Source organism: Mercenaria mercenaria, chromosome 12 (assembly GCF_021730395.1).
Source record: "Mercenaria mercenaria strain notata chromosome 12, MADL_Memer_1, whole genome shotgun sequence".
In the NCBI taxonomy this organism is placed as follows: Eukaryota; Metazoa; Mollusca; class Bivalvia; order Venerida; family Veneridae; genus Mercenaria; species Mercenaria mercenaria.
In genome coordinates this window covers 36,869,421-36,890,379 of record NC_069372.1, presented here as the reverse complement: position 1 = coordinate 36,890,379, position 20,959 = coordinate 36,869,421, and the positions used below count along the sequence as shown (strand labels likewise).

At 35.7% G+C, this 20,959-nt stretch overlaps 3 protein-coding genes across 3 annotated transcripts in view; 2 read left to right on the top strand and 1 right to left on the bottom strand.

Annotated features, from left to right (window-relative positions):
- The window catches only part of LOC123533894 (cytochrome c oxidase subunit 6A1, mitochondrial-like), a 45,472-nt gene extending 45,123 nt beyond the window's left edge, over positions 1–349 (top strand). Inside the window, exon 3 of the mRNA XM_045315856.2 lies at positions 23–349. Within this exon, the coding sequence (XP_045171791.1) occupies positions 23–130 (108 nt within the window). The 3' untranslated portion in view covers positions 131–349. The remainder of the gene's footprint in view (positions 1–22) is intronic.
- A 5,085-nt stretch (positions 350–5,434) lies between these two features.
- Positions 5,435–20,740, bottom strand: LOC123533663 (ubiquitin-conjugating enzyme E2 L3-like). The gene is made up of 4 exons (XM_045315413.2): positions 20,561–20,740; positions 15,719–15,814; positions 13,208–13,394; positions 5,435–12,057 (listed from the first exon to the last, which is right to left on the bottom strand). The coding sequence occupies exons 1-4, from the start codon at positions 20,585–20,587 to the stop codon at positions 11,903–11,905; spliced, it is 465 nt and encodes a 154-aa protein (XP_045171348.1). The 5' UTR covers positions 20,588–20,740; the 3' UTR covers positions 5,435–11,902.
- The window catches only part of LOC123533662 (uncharacterized), a 14,419-nt gene continuing 14,070 nt past the window's right edge, over positions 20,611–20,959 (top strand). The window contains exon 1 of the mRNA XM_045315412.2: positions 20,611–20,652. The gene's annotated coding sequence lies outside the window, so the exon portion shown is untranslated. The remainder of the gene's footprint in view (positions 20,653–20,959) is intronic.

Sequence of the window (20,959 nt, the reverse complement as noted above, 5' to 3'; positions counted from 1 at the left end):
TCTCGCTGTTTATCTTTTTCAGCCTTTCCCATGGAGAGATGGTGACCATAGCTTGCTGCATAATCCCTACTTCAATGCTCCAAGAAACGGAGACGGTTACGAAAAAGAATACATCCACGGAGAACACTAATTGATTGAAATAACATAGACATTAGTTGAAAATGTGATGATACAATTTTTTTTATGAAAGCAAAGACATTTTCTTGATGAAATTTTAACAGTTTGAAAAGAAGTTCAGTAAAAGTAAACATAAATTTTGAAATATCTGCTGTATCACAATCTTAGATGATGAAAGCATTCAGTTTTGTGTTATTAAACTGAATAATAAAATATAATCATGTAAATGTCAGAGATATATTCTGTTGTTAACATGAACACAAAATACTCTGTGTAAACTATTGTGATACCGTCTGTCCGTCCACACTTTTCTTCAGATGACGTCTCTGAAACCATTTGGTTTAACTTGATTAAACTTGGCTGTCTTGTACCAAAGTTGTTCAAAGAATTTTATAATGTCTCCCCCCAATGGAGACATATTGTTTTTGCCCTGTCTGTTCGTCCATCACACTTCATTTCCGATCAATAACTAGAAAACCATTTTACATAGAACCTTCAAACTTAATAGGGCGATAGGGCTTACAGAGTAGATGACTGCTATTGATCTGGGACCATTCTATCCGCGTCCACACCTTGGTTAAAGTTTTTTTGCACTTTCTTTTATCTCTGTAATTACCTGATGGATTTGTTTCAAACTTAAAATAGTTGTTCTATATCATCACCCACATCATGTGACACAAGGTGCATCACTCTTGCACCAATATTCATGAATTATGCCCCTTTTTGCTTAGAATTATACTTAATGTATTGATACACTTTATCTCTCTTATTACTTAATACTTTTGACACAGACTTGAGCTATTGTCCAATATCTTCATCCACATTGGAGCCATTAAACACTACAGTGACAGATCCAGCTTCCTCAGATGTGCCCAGTTTCACTATCCAGCATCAAAATAGTCGAGCGCGTTGTCTCCTGTGACGGCTCTTGTTATACACCCGTCTGAAAGACAAGATTACGGGAACGTCCCTGGCGGGCGGGAGGGTGTTCGGCATCCACAAACTATGTCCGGAGCATATCTTCGTCATTCATGGAGGGATTTTGATATATCTTGGCTCAAATGTTCTCCACCATGAAACTGAGTGTCATGCGCAAGAACCAGGCCCCTAGTTATGTCTCCCACACCACTGTGTTGGGAGACATATTGATTTACTCCTGTCTGTGTGTCTGTCTGTCACAAATCTTGTCCACGCTCGTAAGTCGAACAGTTCTCATCCGATTTTCACCAAACTTGAACAAAATATGTTTGACAATAAGTCATTGGCCAGGTCCGATAACTAGCCAAATCGGCCCAGACACTTCGGAATTATGGCCCTTGAATTACCAAAAATACTGATGCCAGTGATACAGGTCTTGGTGCATGGTTGACTCGGATACATAATGGAGAATGCCAATCTAGATGATTAGGCAGTTGTGGGAGACCTGCACTTTTCTCAAAAGCAAGCAGCTCTAGTTTTAGAATTACTTCCATTTTTTTGTTACTATAAAAAGCTTATATTGTAACTTTTTCATTGCTGGCCATAGGGAAAAATCGAGAATTTACTGTCTACTTTTCTGTTGTACAACATGCATGTTACATCCAATTTTAGATGTATATTGACCTATCTCTACCTGGTAAGGATTTTTATGTGAACTTAGATTAACTTCCCTTTGTTATGACGGGCGTATGTGACATTCTGGCACTCTTGTTTGAAATAATCAAACCTGGTCTGTAGCATCCTTGTAAGATTTTCTCCTAATTTTTCTGCTCTCTGCAAAGGAGGGAGCATACAGTCGCCACCTTGTCCGTCCGTCACACTTCTTGTCCGGAGGATAACTCAAAAAGTATTGAAGGTACCAAGTTGTAACTTATACAGTGATACAGCTCATTGAGAGGAAGTGCAGTGACAAGGAACCATAACCTAGGTTTTCCCATTTTTATATACGTCCGTTTTGGAAAAATGGGAGGGACGTATTAATGATGGCGCGGCGCGTGCGTCTGTCCATCATAATTCATGTCCGGAGCACATCTTTTTAATCATTAAAGGTATTGACTTTAAACTTGGCAGATAGGGCAATAAGACGATGTGCAGAGCATTTGAACTGGCTCAGAAGGTCAAAGGTCACAAATTGAGCTAAAAGGTCAAAAATGCCCATCATTCGAGGTGTGTTTGGATAGTTCCAAGACTCGATTACAGACAAAAGTCTTGTTAATATTATTTCAAACTCTTCTCTATTGATGCACTGAATACAGTGAAACACCGCTCGCTCGAGGTCGGAAGGGGATGAGCAAAATGCTCGAGTTATCCATGGTTTCGAGCGACCCAAACATTGACCAACATACGAAGAAAATTGAAGTTTGTTTTACCAATTGTCATCGGGACCATTCGCATAGGAAACGGTGATGCGTAATAATAGCACACTCGTGACATTTTCATAAAAACATACTACAAACGTTATCTATGATAGACGTTTCAATATGCAATTTGTAAATGGCACTTGTGAAGAAACAACTAAGATTTTTTATTTTATTTTTGCAATTTATCAACAAGTGCATTATTTCCTTTATTTACATGCAATCAACTGCTGATTAAAATATTAAGATCTCATAATTATCTTTTCGATCCCGCAGAAAAGATGTAATAAGTAATAACATACTTGCTTTAATTTCAAACAAACAGCAATTGATCAATATTTGATCGAAAAAAAAACTTTTCTTCAACCTTTCATCAATAATTAATCTCATTATTAGATCATGTATACCGACAAACAAACATTTAAGATAGTCGGGGAATAGACCACGCAATTCTCACGACGTGCGAAAATTTTAAATTAACCGATACATTCTGACCGCCGAAGGTGTGAAAATTTTTGACACCTCTGCTCGAGTTTGCCAAAAGCAACAAAGAGTAAACTAACACACAGGGACCAGGTGTCATGCTCGAGCGATCGAGTTATCGATGCTCGACTCAGCCATGGTAATTTCACATAGAAAATAGAAGGAAATCGGCCGGGACCACATGAATTGCTCGAGCGAGCCCGGGTGCTCGAGTCATCGATGCTTGAGCGAGCGGTGTTTCACTGTAGTTATAGTATACATAGCAACCTTATATACACAATGCCCATCCACACCATATTGTGTACCTTCCTCTTGAGTTTTGTCCGCTTATTTTGCTGATCAAAACACGGGAAACGTCGTGTTTGTGTTGAAATGATGTCATAATACACTCGACGTTGACGTCATGTTTCTGCATTGAAATAAACGTGGCCGCAGCGCGTCTCAAACAAGGAAGACTTTTCCTACTATTTACTTAAAGAGACAATGCCCACTAGCAGTCATGTTTCTGACAAATTTGAATATTAAATCTCTATGCCAGATCAACAAAAGAATATAACCAAATTATTGAGGAGCTCTGGCTCCTCAAGTATGGAATCTTGAGTGGAACTGTTTGAACAACTTATAAAGTGGACCAAACAAGAAAAATCTTTGCTAAGTTACAAACTTCCATCAAAGATATGACATTGTATGTTTTTAGCGAGGTATTGTGATCACGCTGTGTCCGTCGTCCGTGCGTCAAGTCGTCTATCCTCAACATTTGTGTTTAAATGACATCTCCTCCAAAACCACTGAATGGATTTTGATGAAACTTGACCATGATGTTCCTTGGGTGGTCCTCTACCAAAGTTGTTCGAACGGTTCCGCTTGGTTGCACATAGGGGCTACCAGAGCTAAAAATAGAAAAAAAACTTCAAACGACATCTTCTCCTAAACCGATGGTCCGATTTTGAAATAATTTCACACAAATGGTCCTTATGCTATCCTCTACCAAGATTGTTCAAATTATACCGATTCGTAAAAAAACATGGCCGCCAGAGGGCGTGGTTACTTCTACCTATATGTATATAGTGGAAACTTTAAAAATCTTGTGTGAAACTGCTGGCCCGATTTTAGAATAATTTTACACAAATGGTCCTCTACCAAGATTGTTCAAATTATACTGATTCGTCAAAAAACATGGCCGCCAGAGGGCGTGGTCATAGTGGAAACTTTAAAAATCTTCTTGTATGAAACTACTTGTCCGATTTTGGAATAATTTTACACAAATGGTCCTTGTGTGACCCTCTACAAAGATTGTTCAAATTTTTCTGATTCGTCAAAATATGGCTGCCAAAGGGCGTGGTCACTTTTCCCTATATGTATATATAGTTGAAACTTCTGTGAAACTGCTGGCCCGATTTTAAAATAATTTTACACAAATGGTCCTTGTGTGACCCTCTACCAAGATTGTATAAATTATTTTGATTCTTCAAAAAACATGGCCGCAAGAGGGCGTGGTCACTTTTCCCTATATGAATAGTGGAAATTTTAAAAATCTTTGTGTGAAACTGCTGGTCCGATTTTAAAATAATTTTGCACAAATGGTTCTTGTGTGACCCACTACCAAGATAGTTCATTTTTTTCCGATTTGCCTAAAAACATGGCTGCCAGGGGTTGTGGTCACTTTTCTTCTCTGAATCAATAATAGCTAGAACCTCGATATTTGCAGTGTGATATCAGATTTGAAATGTGTACCATAATTGTTCAAATTATTGCCCTAGGTTCAAAAGTGTGTGACATGTATATAATATAGGCTAACATACATGTAGAAGAAACCTAACTTTGTACTTAAACACACTTGAAACCTTGTACACAGGTGAGCGCTTTAGGGTCAATGACCCTCTTGTATTTTTGTGTTGGGTTAAGCGAGGTTTTCCAATAGTATTTCAGTTATGTAATGGTAGGCAGATTAACCAGAGTTCCTGGATTCTGAACAAGTATTTACTTGTTCTCCGTAAGTAACTACCAACTTCTCCACACAATTCAGAGATGAAGGGGATAACAACTCCTATCACAGTCTATACTATAAAACTATCATAGAGAAACATACACCTTACTCAGGGATCAAACTCATGACCATGCTATCGATATCTATCTGTGCTTTCTTTTACAAGCTAAGCCAGCGGGCTGTGAGATGTCAGAGTTGTTTACGGAATGTGAATAAACATACATAACCTTTACCCTGCTAACTTTCTAAAATGGACTGGTCCATCATTCAATATAGGCAGTACCATTTATTATTTGAAGGGGTATTGACTGAAAATTTACTGACTGAACAGCGAACAGTGCAGACCATGATCAGCCTGCATATCCGTGCAGGCGGATCTTGGTCTGCACTGGTCGTAAAAGCAGAAACACTTGCTGCCGGCAGGCTTAAAGGTTAATACAGTTCAGTGGAGTTCATAAATACAGCAGTCACCCCTAGCAACCTGCGCTTTGGGTGAGCTAAAAATAAGAAATTTTGCAACTTTCAGATCAATTTTATTTTTTCATTACAGAGACATTCAATACAGATCCAACAGACTACATGTTTCAAATTCAACAGATCTTGCATTCCGATTTCCTTATAATGTGCATCTAAAAACCCTGTCAAAAATCCTCGAGTTCAACATCACAAAACGGAATTTCCCGCCTATTTACTTTACTGAGTACAATCACTTGTTATCAATTGATGAAAATGTCTCAACCTTTATAGAAATTCTGACAGTTTCTGCTAGTAACCATGACCGAAATAAGTAATTTTTATCCAAATTTCTGACATTAGAAATGAATGGTCAAGTTATGAGCAATTTCCTCAGTCATGTCCAACTCCATTTCATTTATTTTGTAAAAGAGACTGGCAAATTACAAATAAATGCCCATCTTCAACTTTATTCCAACGATTGACACCACAATAACAAGAATATTTATGGAATATGTTGCAAACTCCAATTTTAATATTTTTCATGAGCGTATATTACGGTGAGAAGACAGTTCCAATATGACCTAAGATTCAAACTCTTTTATTCATACACAAAACAGTGAAAAACAAACATAATTATGTTACCTTAACATACATACACTTTATTCATACATAAATACACTGAAATATAAACAGTATGTCTACTACACAAAGAAAAATAATGTGAACAAACATTAATCTCCAGTATGACAAGTAAATCTTTAATTCTTTCTACAAAATTTGACAAAAAATATCAGTTACACATTTGACTAAATGCTATACTACCGAACAAAATATTTCCATAGCTGATTATCTTTTGTTAATGTGACCACGCACCTGATTGGACAATTTCATGTCTATACTCTGAAACAACCAATCAGATGCCAGAATGCCTGGACTGGTCGCCAATGCCTAGACTGGTCGTCATTGCCTGGACTGGTCTTCAAACTTAGCTTTATAACTAGTGACCTGGGACAAAAATCTGCCTTAATGTAGAATGGATATTAGACATGCTGCCTTTATTTGATAATTTGTCGAAACTTTCTACTGACTTTTTTTTTATATTTGATGACAACAGATTTTCCCTTTTTTCATGTTTCTCAGTTTCAAACACATACTTTATATCATTCATTTGGTGCAAAGAACTTTAAACTTTGAACGCAGTAATGAACACTTGTTTTTAAGTAAAAAAGCTGCTAGAAAGAGTTACTGCATAAATTTCTATAAACGATACATACATATTTATCACAACAGTATATAGAACCTTATTGATCTTCCACAAATGAAACTTAAAATAATCATTTAACCACATCTAACTGCTTAAGTAACACTATCATAGACTAAGTTGCAAAACTAACCAGACAGTTTTTCATTAATGTTAAAACTACATCAAAGTTTGAATGTTTATTGCATTTTTGACCAAAAAAAACAAGAACAAAATAACACAAGAGCTGTCAGTTGACAGCTCGCTCGACTTATCTCAGTGCTTGATAGTATAATATAAGCTATAAGTAAAACTTTAACATTACAATAAGCATATTCTAAGTCGTAAAGGGGCCATAATTCAGTCAAAATGCTTGATAGAGTTGCCTCCTCCTTTTTACAGACTGGGGTCATGATGTTAAATAAGTATGCAAAATATAAAAGCAATATCTCAATGGACTTAGAAAATATTCGGGGTGGTACGCAAACTTTAACATTTATTCTAAGTTGAAAAGGGGCCATAATTCAGTCAAAATGCTTGATAGAGTTGCCTCCTCCTTTTTACAGACTGAGGTCATGATGGTAAACAAGTATGCAAAATATGAAAGCAATATCTCAATGGACTTTGAAAATATTTGGGGTGGTACGCAAACTTTAACATTTATTCTAAGTCGAAAAGGGGCCATAATTCAGTCAAAATGCTTGATAGAGTTGCCTCCTCCTTTTTACAGACTGGGGTCATGATGGTAAACAAGTATGCAAAATATGAAAGCAATATCTCAATTGTCTTTGAAAATATTTGGGGTGGTACGCAAACTTTAACATTTATTCTAAGTCAAAAAAGGGCATAATTCAGTCAAAATGCTTGATAGAGTTGCCTCCTCCTTTTTACAGACTGGGGTCATGATAGTAAATAAGTATGCAAAATATAAAAGCAATATCTCAATGGACTTATAAAATATTTGGGGTGGTACGCAAACTTTAACATTTATTCTGTCGAGAAGGGGCCATAATTCAGTCAAAATGCTTGATAGAGTTGCCTCCTCCTTTTTACAGACTGGGGTCATGATGGTAAACAAGTATGCAAAATATGAAAGCAATATCTCAATGGACTTAGAAAATATTTGGGGTGGTACGCAAACTTTAACATTTGTGTGACACTAACGCTCACGCCAGGGCGAGTAGGATAGCTCCCCTATTCTTCGAATAGTCGAGCTAATGATAGTATTATAGCTCCTCTATTACAATTTTTTAAAAAGGAACCTCCGTAAGAATATAACGAAACCTCTGTAACAATATCTAAAAGGAATTTCAACTTTGAAAGACAATGTTCAGCAAAATGTAATATTTACTAAACAGCCAAATTTTTGTTTCAATATTTAAAATTACTTGCATACATACAATGTTTTTTAAAGAAATTTGTTCTGTGGAACACTTTACTTTCTTTCTGCTAAGAGAACATCTATCAGTTACCATTTTGATCGTCTTTATCACTAAATAACATACAATAAATACCACTGCACACATAAACTAACGCTCACTGAACATACTGCATGATTTTTTTTTTTATCGAAATCAAAGCTCTGAAAACATAAACAGAAGAATTTTAGTACTTCTGGTAATATAGTTTCTACTCCAAAAAAAAACAAGAGCTGTCGGAGGACAGCAACGCTCGACTATTCAACAGCCTTGTCAATTGAATGAATACAAGTTGAAAAAGGGGCATAATTTTGTAAAATGCAAAGTAGAGGTATTGAACCTCTGTACAGCATGTCATATCATGACAGTGAACAAGTGTGTGAAGTTTCAATCCTTTCCAATTTGTGGATAGTGAGATACCAGCTTACATACAAAAACTTAACAAAAAAGTGCTAAGTCAAAGGGGCATAATTTTGTAAAAATGCCAAGTAGAGTTATGGGACCTTCACAGTGCATGTTAGATCATGACAGTGAACAAGTGTGTGAAGTTTCAATCCATTCCAATTAGTGGATACTGAGATATCAGATTACATACAAATATTTAACCAAAAACTGCTAAGTCGAAAAAGGGGCATAATTTTGAAAAAAAAAGAGAGTAGAGTTATGGGACTTGCTTAGTGCAAGTCAAATCATGATAGTGAACAAGTATGTGAAGTTTCAATCCATTCCCATTAGTAACTACTGAGATACCAGCTTACATACAAAACCTTAACCAAAAATTTCTAAGTCGAAAAAGGGGCTTAATTTTGTAAAAAAGCAAAATAGAGTTATGGAACCTGTGCAATGTAGATCAGTTCATCACAGTGAATAAGTGTGTGAAGTTTCAATCCATTCCCACAAGTGGTTACTGAGTTACCAGCTTACATACAAAACCTTAACCAAAAATTTCTAAGTCGAAAAAGGGGCATAATTTTGTAAAAAAGCAAAATAGAGTTATGGAACCTGTGCAATGTAAGTCAGTTTGTCACAGTCAATAAGTGTGTGAAGTTTCAATCCATTCCCACAAGTGGTTACTGAGATACCAGCTTACATACAAAACCTTAACCAAAATCGGGACGCGGACGCGGACGCCGACGCCGACGCATGGGCGAGTGCAATAGCTCACTATTCTATGAATAGTCGAGCTAAAAAGGGTAACAAAGAAAAAAGTAATCCACTTCCATTTAAGGTTATATAAAGTCTAATGCACTGTGATGAAATACACTTACAAACTGGGTGGTCTGAAACCATAGGGAGTTAACTCTATTCTAACATCATGTTTTGATCGACATTATTTTACCATTTCCAATAAAAATGCTCAAGGATGTCTGTTGAAATTTTTCTTTACAGTCCAGTCTTTACCATTTTTAGCCCAACACTAGATATATAATTATGTTGATTTTCTACAGAAAGATGATTTGGTGGGATAATAATTGCTATGATAAATGTCAATGGCTTCAGACCACCAAATTATGAAATAACAAGATCCAAAATAGTTCCTTACACGGAACAAGATCACCCACCTACAGAATACATGTATACATTTGTCATACATAATCTATATAAAAAATCAACAGCATAATATTAGAATATACAACTAGATAAAGGAAATACTTATGGAAATGTATATTTAAAGGGGCATGCCACCAGATTAATTTTGAATTTATATTTTTCGAAATTACTACAACAGGTAGACCAACCTATGTGACTTTTGGATATCGTACACATTGAGAAAATGTCCCGATTCAGGTAGAATCTTGCCTATATTTTTCTTGTTACTTGACAGATTTTTATACGATAAAGGGTGTTGAAGACAGAAAAGGAGTGCATGGATGTGCAGGCTGATCATGATCTTCACTGGCCGCAAAGACAGAATCAGTCGTGTCCAGCATGAAAAGGGTTAAGCCTACATTTCCATTTATAATTCTAATATTTCAAAGAATATCAAATTTCAAAAATATCGATACACTGTATGCATCCTGTGACATGCCCCTGAAACATGTACACCTATATCAATATTTCAGACACCCTGAATTCTTGTTCAGCCATTCATTCAACAATACATTAAAACAAAATTTAGTGTGATTACATCATCCTTTAATGAGTAAAAATTATGTAATGAGACTATTGTTTCATTCACATTTTTCATAACAGTAGTTTTCCATTTTCCAATTCATCTAAATTATATATAAAACCACTGTGGATTATATTTTTACAAGTCTTAAAGTAAAACAACATCTTAAATGCTAAAAAAAAAAAATTTCCAACAAAACGCATCTGCAGATTTTTTAAAATTAACACCACCACTGTTTAAAATGTGGTGGCATAGGGTGGCATAATCATTCAATGGTTCTTATTCAATTATGGAACAAACAAAGAAAAATGCAGTTATGAAAAATATGGATCAAACATGTGGTCAGAAGAAAATCAATCAGCGCTATATCTAACAGCAAATTGCTACATAACCCTTTTGCACTAAGTGACAGAGTCTGTTTAATCCATCTTTTCAGTAACAAGGTTTTTTTCTTGACTGCTTTTTAAATGCAAGACATGACCATTCTTAACCCTTATCCTGCTAAATTTCTTTAATGAACTTGTCCACCTTACAATTCAGACTGTACCATTAACTGTTAAAAGGGGTGCATACCAAAAACATACTGGCTGAATGGTAAACAGTGCAGATCATGATCAGACTACATGAATGTGCAGACAGATCATGATCTACACTGGTCGCAAAGGCATAATTAATAGTGTTTAGCAAGATAAGGGTTCAGAACTCTGAAGGTGGTAATATGAACTTTTTAGATTTTTCAAAATTCTGAACTTATCACAATTTTTTATATATACATTATTTTCAATTTTCAAAATCCTTCTTGGGCCAGAATTGAGAAAAATATTTTTTTGCCAGAAAATTGACATTAGTAAAGAGATCTTCAAATTTCAAACTACTTGTATAGACCTATAGAATAATATTTATACAGTCAAACCTGTATTAAGCAGTCAAAGGAGGGACACAATGTGGCTGCATAAGGGAGGTAACTGCTTAAGACAGGTGGAAATTGGAACAAAATGTCAATGCCGGAATTTAGCTGACTGGCCCCTTAATGCAGGTGACTGCTAAGGCAGGGGTGACTGTATATATTGCATCTGGATTTAGCAAAAAAAGAATCACAACAGAAAAAAAAAACTTGTTAAAGATTTACTGGATCAAACAGCTGATTAAGACATATTGCAACAATTTGTGATTACAAACTTTTCATACCACTCAATACAATGAATTCCTCAAAAAGTAATGGTCAAGTATTAATTTTTTTATCCAGTTCTATTGTAGAAATATTTCACAAATATGCTAAAAGTTTGTTCTCTGTACACATTGAGAAGAAGTGTTGTTTTTTTTTAATCCACAATGCAAAGAAAAAGTACACAGGACCGCAAGAATTTGCCCGATGAAAAAAACAGTCCAGTAAACTTGACCAAAACTGCTGGCCATCATATACAAATAAATTTTTAAGAAACGCATGAAGGAAGTTTGAGCCACTTTGATGAAATTGCAACGAATGCCTCAGATGGCAAATGCAGTGACCCCTGATAATAATATCTTTGTCTTATTTAACCACTTCTATACTAGGGCTTTGACTACCCTATAAAAGAAAGATATACTTATAAGGCTAGCTTTTGATAAGCGAATTTTCATGTATTCAAATGGCTACCATTACTTTTCAAACAACCCCTTCGGTGTCATTTGTATGCCTATATGACACAAAGATCATGTGAAACAAAGAAAAAAATTGGCTTTCTATAAAAAAAAGAAAACATCACAGTGTGTTTAGTCTGAGGGGCGTTTTTCGCCATGTTTCTTTGTAAATTCCTGGGCGTTTTTGTTGAACTTTTTACGATCTTTAGAATACTCTTCTGCTAGATCTGCTCTTAGAGGATGTTCTGGCTCAGGATCTTGCACTAAGGCCACTAAGGACTGTAGAACTGTAAAAAAAAGATCACTCTTTGTCACATCAACGCTATATTCGGTAATCAAAAATAAATTTTCAGTTTTTTTTTCAAAAATTTTGACTTCAGTCCAGCAAATATTAGTGTTTTTCGGTCATATTATGCTGTTTATTTCCGTTTCAATATTTGAGGAAAGACACAAGGTGCCCTATTGGGCACTACTTCCGGCAGCAGCGAACATATGGTTTTAACCACTAACCTTTCTTAACACCTTAGCCTGTGCATGGCGAATTTACACCTTTGCACAGCTGACCAATCAGTACCCATTAAATCGGGTTGTCAGGTTCCAAGCTGTTTGCTATCTGACAATTTCTTCCAATTTGAGCAACTGAGTGACTTTACAGCTTTAGCAGACGACATTTCCAGCAGACGACAATTTATCTAGCATGCTAAAGGTTAAAAAAGCTGGATATTACAGGAAAGAATTCTATACCCTTAATAAGGTTTCATACAAACAACAGTGAAGCCATGGCAAGTGATTCGAAGTCAGCAAGTTGAACTACTTGTTTATAAAGTAGAAACCACAAATTTGATGATCCTAGCAAAAAGAAAAAGTCCATTTTTAGTAACTGTGACCTTGACTAAGACCCTATGGCATCAAAATTGCTGTGTTTTCTATTACAAAGACAAATTTGTGAGTCCTAGGCCAATGCATTCTTCCCTTTTTGATCAGAAATTGTTTTTCGCTTTGAGGTAGGTTTGACCTTGAACTCTGATTTACTGATTTCAAAACAATAGGTGTTATCTACTGAACCTATAAAGTTTGGCCACTATATGCCCAAGTGTTCTCCAATTATTGTATGGAAACCAGTTTTCTGTCCCAAGGTCATTGTGACCTTAACGTTTCATTTACTGACTCCCAGAACAATAGCTGTCTACTCAGCACAGGAAATCCTCATATGAAGTTTAGTCACTGTAGGCCAAAGCATTTCTAGTTGCAAAATATAAATCAAATTACCTATCAAATAGCAAATAAATGGACAAAGACACTGAGCAAAACACTGAACAATATACTTAGTACCCCATGTTTTCTTTTAAATGGGAGATGGGGATACCCTAATATCTGCCTTAAAGGGAAGCACTTGGGGAGACCAGAATATTTTCTTTGAATCAAAGAGGCACGCACCTTGATCTGTTTTTGTGGCAGGCTTCCAGTTCTCCGCACTAATGATAGGCAAACATACTTGTCCCTTTTCATCTATATTAGGATGATAAATCTTTGTCATAAATGTGATCTTAGGCGGCTTGAACGGATATTCCGCTGGAAAGTCTATTTTTATTCTAAAAGCTCCCTGTTTATATGGTTCGCCTTCCTGTAAAAAGATCAGCAAATTTACCAATTAATCATCATAAACAAGAAGGTCATGTGACCGGGACGCTCACCTGGTTTCAGCTACATGTTTCAATGTCAAACTTATGATAAATTAGAATCAGTAGGTCATTCATGGACAGAAATTCAGTTAACGATTGTGTCAAAACTGTGCATGTCATCAAATTTCAAGAGCTGATATTAAAACAAGAAGTAGTCAAGGTCACAGTCAATGAATCGTATTACTTGGTCATGGTAATTATAATTAACAGTCTTGGAAATAGATCAGATGATATTTTTAAGTAATATAAGTCACATAATAACTAATGACCCCAGGTGGGGCTCTTTTTGTTGATTAACGCGTGTTTCAACATATTTCAGTCATGTAACGGGCATAACCTAACCAGTGTTCTGGTCTGTACCAGTACAACTGTTCTCCAAGTAATGCACTTCCCACATTAATCAGAGTGGGGATATGATTCAGCAATTCGTTATAAATATCACGGAACATACACGCCGAGGATCAAATCAGATCCGCGATCCATAGACAACGTCACTATGAGCTAAGCGGCGGGTGGGGCCTCTTTTAACCCCAGGGCATAATAATTGAACAATTTTGGTAGAGGACTACTAGACAATGCATCATACCAAATATCAAAAGCCTAGGTCATATGGTTTCAGACAAGAAGATTTTTAAAGCTTTTTCCTATATAAGTCTATATAAAACTTAGGACCCCGGACCAGGGCAGGGCTTCTTTTCACCCAAGGGGTACAATTTGAACAATTTTGGTTGAGGACCATAAGACAATGCTACAAACCAAATATCAAAGGTCTAAGTGTTGTGGTTTCAGACAAGAAGATTTTTAAACTTTTTTTCCTATACAAGTCTATGTAAACCTTGGGACCCCCGGGGCGGGCCATATTTGACCCTAAGGGGATAATTTGAACAGTCTTGGTAGAGGACCACTAGATGATGATACATGCCAAATATCAAAGCTAGGCCATGTGGTTTTGTACAAGAAGATTTTCAAAGTTTTCCCTATATAAGTCTATATAAACCATGTGACCCCCAGGGCGGGGCCATATTTGACCCTAGGGGGATAATTTGAACAATTTTGGTAGAGGACCACTAGATGATGCTACACACCAGATATCAAAGCCCTAGGCCCTGTGGTTTTGGACAAGAAGATTTTTAAAGTTTTTCCTTTCGGTTGCCATGGCAACCAGAGTTCTGCATGGAATTCAATTCTTTGAACAAATTTGAAAGGCGGCTACCTAAGGATCATTCCTGTGAAGTTTGGTGTAATTCTGCTTAGTGGTTTTCAAGAAGATTTTTTTAGAAAATGTTGACGACACACGACGGACACTGAGCAGTCACAAAAGCTCAGCCTTTGGCTCAGGTAAGCTAAAAACAAGGAGCTGTGTTCAATAAACGCTTGATGCTCCAGGTGGCATCCTTGTCGATACAAAGCAACCTAAGTCCAAAACGAGGTCAAGGTCAAACTGAGGTCAGGTGATGTTTGAAGATGAGGAATGGTTACAGGTTACATCTGTATTAGTACCAATTCATTCTTGTAAGCGGTATTGACGTACTGATGCTAGACGAAACGGTCCCATTTGGTTAACCTAGAGATGGCCCATATAAAGCAACCTAAGTCCAAAATGAGGTCAAGGTCAAACTGAGGTCAGGTGATGTTTGAAGATGAGGAATTGTCACAGGTTACTTCTGTATTAGTATCAATTCATTCTTGTAAGCGGTATTGATGCTAGACGAAACTGTCCCATTTGGTTAACCAAGAGATGCCCTTATAAAGCAACCTAAGTCCAAAATGAGGTCAAACTGAGGTCAGGTGATGTCTGAAGATGAGGAATGGTCACAGGTTACATCTGCATTAGTATCAAGTCATTCTAGTAAGGGGTATTGATGCTAGACGAAACGGTCACATTTGGTTAACCTCGTACGGATGGAAGAACGAACGGACGGACAGGACAATCACTATATGCCTCCCGCATCAGTAGATGCCGGGGGCATAAAAACTTACAAACCAATGATGCATTCAGGCAAATTTACAATACCAATTCATTATAAAATCAGGCATGTTTACAAGTTCATTAAATTAGACAAATGGTGAGGTACACTTATAAACACTTTCTGAAGGCCTTGGTGGAAAATATAACTTTAAAGCTTCTGGTTAAAGTTTTGCATTCAAGTTACATTTTGCACTTTATCTTAAAAACTAGTACAGATATCACAAAGGCACAGGTGAGCTAATAATTCAGGCAAAACCAGGCAAGGAATTGACATTTCTCAAATAACAAGAATCTTACAGGTACAACTAGTGCCTGCCATTGCAGTATATTGGATTCATCCACTTCTAGAATCTTGAAAGTTTTTATAGGAGATTTCTTCAAGTCAGCCAGTTCCTGAAAACAAAGCAATAGCAATTTGCGTAAATGGGTAATTTCATATATATGTTATATATTAATTAACAAATAATCAAGGCCTCTGAGTGGTTTATGTATGTTAAGGTTAGTTCAGATGCTAGAATTGACACGGGCGTTAAATACTGAGCACATTGACGTGACGGGTAAATCAGACGAAAATCTCAGAGGCTTGATGTTTTCATTCTGACATCTCATTTATTTTATATAAATATATGAGACTTCATTTACGCGAGAGTATGTATCGATTCAACCTCTTACGGTCTGTGTTGATAAGCAATACAGATTTGAGTTTCTCTTTATTCACGAAATCAAACCAAGCAGTAGAAATATTTCAATGCCAGTGATGGTTGATTAAATGTTGCAATGTTTTTTATGAAAGCTAGGAAGATATGTATAACAGGGGTAGTTTTTGTCAACAGTAAATGATAAGTAATGGGTGTTGTGTATTGCTGAAACTTAATTAAATCATATTTTGTCACATTGGTTTTAAAATAATTTCTACACAAATTGTAATGAACAAATAGTAACTTGTACTAAGAGTTTTGTTCTGTAAATGAGGTAATTTCGTCTAAATGGGAAAACATACTTTTGAATGGAATGGGCTGAATCTTTCAGTCTAAAGTGCCAAAAATTTGCAAATCATTTTTAATGGTTCTTTATATTTCTGAAATCAAAATTGTTCAGTCACATTCAGTTACTTATGCCATTTAATTAAGATATATCTAAATCTGTATTTTTCACAACAGAAAAATAATGAACAATTATGCGAAAATATATATGAAAAGACACATTACTGTCCATGGAATTTGCAACATGTAATTTAAACTTAACAAGCGCTGTTCGTAAGACAGCAAGCTCAATTTTTCACGATTGACTTAGAGCTTTGCATAAAAATTATCAATGACTAAAATCATCAATAACATAGCATCAATTGCGAATCATTTGAGAATCCCTTTACATCGATCCTTTCTTAACATTTAAAGTAAAAGAAGTTAAAAAAATCTATATTAACATGATCCATGAATCAATATGAGTTTATAAACTAAAGAAAGTAAGAAAACATAGAATATTTTTTCTATTTTTCATTTAAAACTGAAAGCGTTTGTAAGGATTACTAGATGGCTAGAAAATCTCCATGGGATTTTCTAGCCGTCCGTTGGCGTCCGGTAATAGATTTCCTAACTAGAGCTGCTTTTGAGAAAAGCACATGTCTCCCACAACTGCCTAATCATCTTACACTAAGTCAGTATTTTTATTACTGTTTAGCACAGCAAATATACCTTTGAGAGTAATGTCGATTTCATAATTCATGGGCCATAATTCTGAAATCATGCCAATAATTTGTAGTATCGACCGGAGGGATTCTGTCAAAATTTTGTTCAAGTCTGGTAAGACCAATAGAAATATTCGACTAAGAGTGCAGACAGGTGTAAAAGATGATTTTGGTAATTCAAGCACATAATTCCCAAGTGCGAGTTGATTTGGCTATTATTAACTTGCAAACTTATGGCAAACACATTTTGTTCATTTTGGTGAGATGCATTGAGAATGTTATGACTTGAGTGTAACAAGATGTGGTTTTTGTTGCATGTTTGGAAAATACTTCAGCAATATTTAGAGTCTAAGTGATTCATTATTATTGTCAAGGGCAAAATTAAAAGACCAGCGATTTGGCATTATCGAACTGGCCAAGGTCTTATTGGCAAACATTTTAGTCAGTTATGGAAGATCGATAAGAAAGTTCGATTTGATTAAACAAATAATGATTTTGTGCTTCAGCTGAAGAATAACTCACATTTTATGAGTATGATCATTAATATGTCAAGGGCCATAATCGAAGACCTTTGCGATTTGGCAATTTATCGAACTTGGCCGCAGTCTTATGGTCAAACACATTTTATTTAAGTTTGGTGAAGATCGGATGAGAAATATTCGTCTTAGAGTGCGGACAAGCTTTGTGACAGACAGACAGACACACAGACTGGAGTAAATCAATATGTCTCCCACACCACTGTGTGGTGGGAGACATAATGAATACGAAAGTATTGATACCTGTCATTTACTAAATATATCAATTCTTATCTGCAAACGAAATTTTGTGTGAATACATACTAAAGATTTACCTTTAATCGTCTCGAAAAAGGCGATGTGCACATGTATTCAGCCGATAAAACAAAAGCTTGCCAAAATCAGTAATAGCGAGATCGCCGTGTTGTCACTCATTATTTAAAATGTGTTCATCTGATGGCAGGCAAACCAATTTTCTTATGGGATCAGAATTTTTAAATTTAACAACTTTTTCACTGGATTTTCAAAATGAAAACAGTTTTGAAATATTTAAAAGTGTCATATTTAGCATTCATGTATTTTTTAAAGATTAATATCTGTTTTAAATGACATTTAATTTCAATAGCAGCAGTGTGATGCTCAAAACTTATAGAAAAACAGTAGTTAAACGTTTATAATTATTCCATTTCATTTCGAAATAATAGTCAAAATTAATAAGTTAACTGCTTGTTTTATAAGCTTGCTATTCATCAAAAAAGTTTAGGCTGTTTAATAAACATCACTTTTACAAAATAACATGGAGTTCTGCGACTTCTAAAAATAGAGTATCAACAATTTGTTTACAAACACAATCTCATTCGTTTTATCGACTGAAAAATCTGACAGTAATCTATTTGAGACGATGAAAACTATTCTTACACTATACCGACAACATATCTATATATAGATATACTTATACAGTTAATTATACACATTAAATCAACTGGAATCACTTTTTAAACAAATTGTTTTAAAATGGCAATATAAGCGGGCATTTACGAACATTCAACATTATTGCTTAACTGTTCGGAAATACCCACATCTGCTCTATGTATTCACGTAATATTTTGTTTACAGATAAGTATAATTGTAAATAAGAGTTAAAACTATATAAAACCAAAGAAGTATAAAATACACAGAATGGCAACAAGAGATAATCTCGTACAAGCTTACAAGTGTAGGTGCTTTAATTTATTGAAGCGTTTGCCAAATTGATCTATCTTGATCAAATCAACAGGTACTTATAAAAGTATTACACTGGCAATATGGCCAGCGCGTTATAAACCGAACTGGGCCCAACTGTTGATTTCTCACAGTTCCAATCATAAATTCATTCCTTCCCCATGTAGAAAATACTAATACTACGGACCTGGGTCTTGCGCACTGCACGTCGTCTTACTGTGGTACACATTCATGTCAAGTTATTTAAAAATCCATCCATCGATGACAAAGATATGGACGACACGAATTTGCGACGGACCTGACAGACTGACAGCCCGCGACGACACAGACAGACGGTCAAAATTATGCTCCCTTCGGGCATAAAAACACCATATCATTAATAAAAATTGGTCGGAAGTGTTCATGATACAAATTGATCCTTCTGTAAAAATGTCTTTCTCATATACCTGTAAAACGAGATTATATTCAGTTGCCACGTGAAGTTGGCAAGATTTGCTCTATGTGCCTTTTAGTTACTGATCTATTTATTTTTATAGCTCTGTATTGACTGTGGTTCACTGACCTGTGACAGATGTTCAGTAACCTACAATATCAGGGCTTTTCATCCTTATATAACAGAGGCCTATAAAAGGCCTCTTCCCAATCCAAAAATATACTATTTTTTCCCAACTGTGACAGAGATATTTCCCAAAATGAAAGGCAAGATTTACCAAAATCATGCAATAGATGGTTAACGTTTTGTTTATATTTCAGTATTACCAGAGGAAGCGTTTGTCTGGTATCAATTTTTTGTCTCACTATTGCCTAACAGCACACAGAACCATGTGTGACGCATTACCAGTTAAATCCAGCATGTTCCATGGCCTGGATTTTAGTCTGTGTTTCAGGGGAGATAAATTTTATTTGTTTTTCAGTGTTTACTTCCGGTTGATTATTTTTCCCAAAATGGACAATTATTGTGCATAAATTTCCCAAATAGAAAGGCCAAGGCCTCTTCCCAATTTCCTGATGAAAAGCCCTGAATATCCACCAAAATAGCCGATGTACATGTAGATAGTGGGGAGAAGGGCATTCTGGGATACCACACATTGGTGTGAGTGTAAAGGTCGGCTTAAAAATCCAGAGTTTTTCAAGGAAAGTGTCCAAAGAGGTGTCCAAAGAAACTCTAGATAACCTTTAGTCAGTATATGTTCGGGTCGCCTTAAAAATCCAAAGAGTATTTTTTTCAGGTCTTTCAACTGAAAACTCTTTACTGCGTTAATCAAAAACCGCTTTGGATTTTTACGCTAACGGAGTGTAAATCAACAAGTATTTCTACAAGAGCGAACTACATAGTTCAGCTGAAGGAAACACTTTCAATAAGTAATTAAACCATTAATTATTGACATTTATTAGTGGAGAAACGCTATAGCTATTTGATAAAACCATTACTTATTTATCAGGAAATTAGGAAAGCCAGCCGGTAACTGATCGGTTAGAACGCAGGCTAGACACTTCCTTAATTATGTAGTTGCCACGAAATCATTGGGATATAAAAATTAGCAGGCCCAGTAAACCAGTAACACATTTAATTAGAATGAAACGCGGTAACGCAAGTTCTTTATATAAATATCATTTTGGCAATTATTTGAATACTATTTACTTCAATTTAATAAATACGACCACCAAATATAGTCAATATATGAAAATATTCAATAATTCAACAATTTCCACAACCTTCCCTAGTCTTCTGGTCGCTGCCATCTTGAAGTTGTCACGTGACCAAACGCCACCAAAATAAGGGAGAGTACTGCTATACTATAGATACGGTAAATATATCTACTACCAGGACCTTTGTTATAATTCCAAATTACTAGATCTAGATATATTCAGTTTGTCATAATTCTTTCTTCATAGAATATTTATTAAGCAGAAAATTATGCCGAGCTATCTTTACGTGCCATGTCGCCACGCTAGCAAGACATTTCGACCTCAAGACATTTCAACCCCAAGAGACAATTCGACCCCAAGACATTTCAACCCCAACTCCTTGGACATTTCGACCCCATTCAATGATATGCCTGAAAACATCTAAGAATGCCGTCATTATTATAATTAAGCTTTAATCTGTAGATA